This window comes from Triticum aestivum, unplaced genomic scaffold (assembly GCF_018294505.1).
Source record: "Triticum aestivum cultivar Chinese Spring unplaced genomic scaffold, IWGSC CS RefSeq v2.1 scaffold251769, whole genome shotgun sequence".
Lineage (NCBI taxonomy): Eukaryota > Viridiplantae > Streptophyta > Magnoliopsida > Poales > Poaceae > Triticum > Triticum aestivum.
Window position 1 is genome coordinate 410 of NW_025254872.1, and position 1,510 is coordinate 1,919.

Here is a 1,510-nt window from a genome sequence, read left to right on the forward strand (position 1 = left end):
CAATACGCTGCTTTGATTATTCTTCTTCTCCTTTTTAATTATTTTGACTCTACTTGATCTGTTTGGATACAAACTCGAAGATAAAAAGATGGGCATTTGACTGAGCTTCACGGCAATGCCATCCCAAAACCACTCACTCCACAACCCATACATTGTTGCTATGATTGCTAGATCTCATGCCATCCCACCAAGCAACCATGACAGCCTACAAAAGAAATAAACAAGCATCCAAGTCGTCCACATACACACACAACATGATGCATTATTTGCATGCCTAGGAATCAAGCAAAACTAGCGTACATGCGACAGGATAACGTTGGAAACGACCAAAGACAGTGCGGTTAGTTGCGGGTCAATCGGGGCCACATTCCATTTTGTTGGAGACCCTCTTTAAGATGGGTGGCAGCAAGCCTAAGTTCCTCCTTGAGCTTCATATTCTCCTTGAACAAGCGTTGGCGCTCTGAGGTGTCCTGAGTTTTAACCACGGCCCCTCTGCATTTGAGGTAAGTGCTATTTTCCATAGCCGACATGATGGCTTGCCTGTCAGATTTTAGCATCTGGTTCTCTAACTTAAGAGTGGTGGTCTCCCGCCTTTGCGTCTTGCCCTGTATTTATTAATTTCATGAATGCATCATTTCAGCGGTTATTATAAGAGTATGACCCCATGTTCACGAAGGTAACATCGTAGTACATTGTAGGATTTGCTATTGGAGCTCGAGCTTCATGTTGTCTCAATTTTAAAATTTCAAAAATCATATTATTTGAATTCAAAAAAAAGCATGACAATAATATGCACATACCTATCGATGAATACTAGTTCTGTGTAAAGTTACGTGGTGAAATACATTTTTAAGATGGTTACGCAAAAATAGCAAAACAATGTATGTCTAGCACATGTACTCTTCACTATTAACAGACATGATTTTTCGTACAACTCACATCAAAACGTATTTCAAAATTAGGTTTTACACAGATCTATATACTTACTTATGAACTTATCTTCAGATATTTTTGAATCTAAAAAACTGGATTTTCTATTATTTTTAAAATTCTCTCTCCATTGAGCGAGAGCGCCAACAAGCCTCACCCATGGCATTGTGAGTTCAGGTGACAAATAATGCTACTTTCTTCATTGGAGTTTATACTATTTAACCGCAAAAATCTGCATAATTGCATGTCTTAGCTGACCCATGTGGTGACATCTCATGTTATTCAGTATGGAGAAGAATAGTATTTACCTTACTGTTGCTGCGATGGTTTTGGAACCAGAACTTGACCTGTTGGGCACTCATGCCGAGCCTCTCACTAAGGCTCTTCCGGAGTTTCTCATCAGGATAAGGGATTTCCCGGAAGACACTACAGATGACGTTAATGAAAATGCATTAGTAAACATCATCTTCGATAGGTAAGAAACAATGATTGAGTAATTATAGTATGCTTCAAGTTCTTGGATCTGTTCTCTGCGGAGACGGTGATAGTTGGTACGCCTTGTCTCCATCCTCTGCTCACT

At 39.7% G+C, this 1,510-nt stretch overlaps 1 protein-coding gene across 1 annotated transcript; it reads right to left on the minus strand.

The window, feature by feature from the left end:
• Positions 1–337: 337 nt before the first annotated feature.
• Positions 338–1,507, minus strand: LOC123177534 (homeobox-leucine zipper protein HDG7-like; the record flags this gene model as incomplete). The annotated part of the gene is made up of 3 exons (XM_044591228.1): positions 338–605; positions 1,239–1,356; positions 1,437–1,507. Coding segments are annotated over 3 exons (453 nt in total), but the record flags the coding sequence as incomplete, so codon positions are not given.
• Between the last annotated feature and the right edge of the window lie 3 nt (positions 1,508–1,510).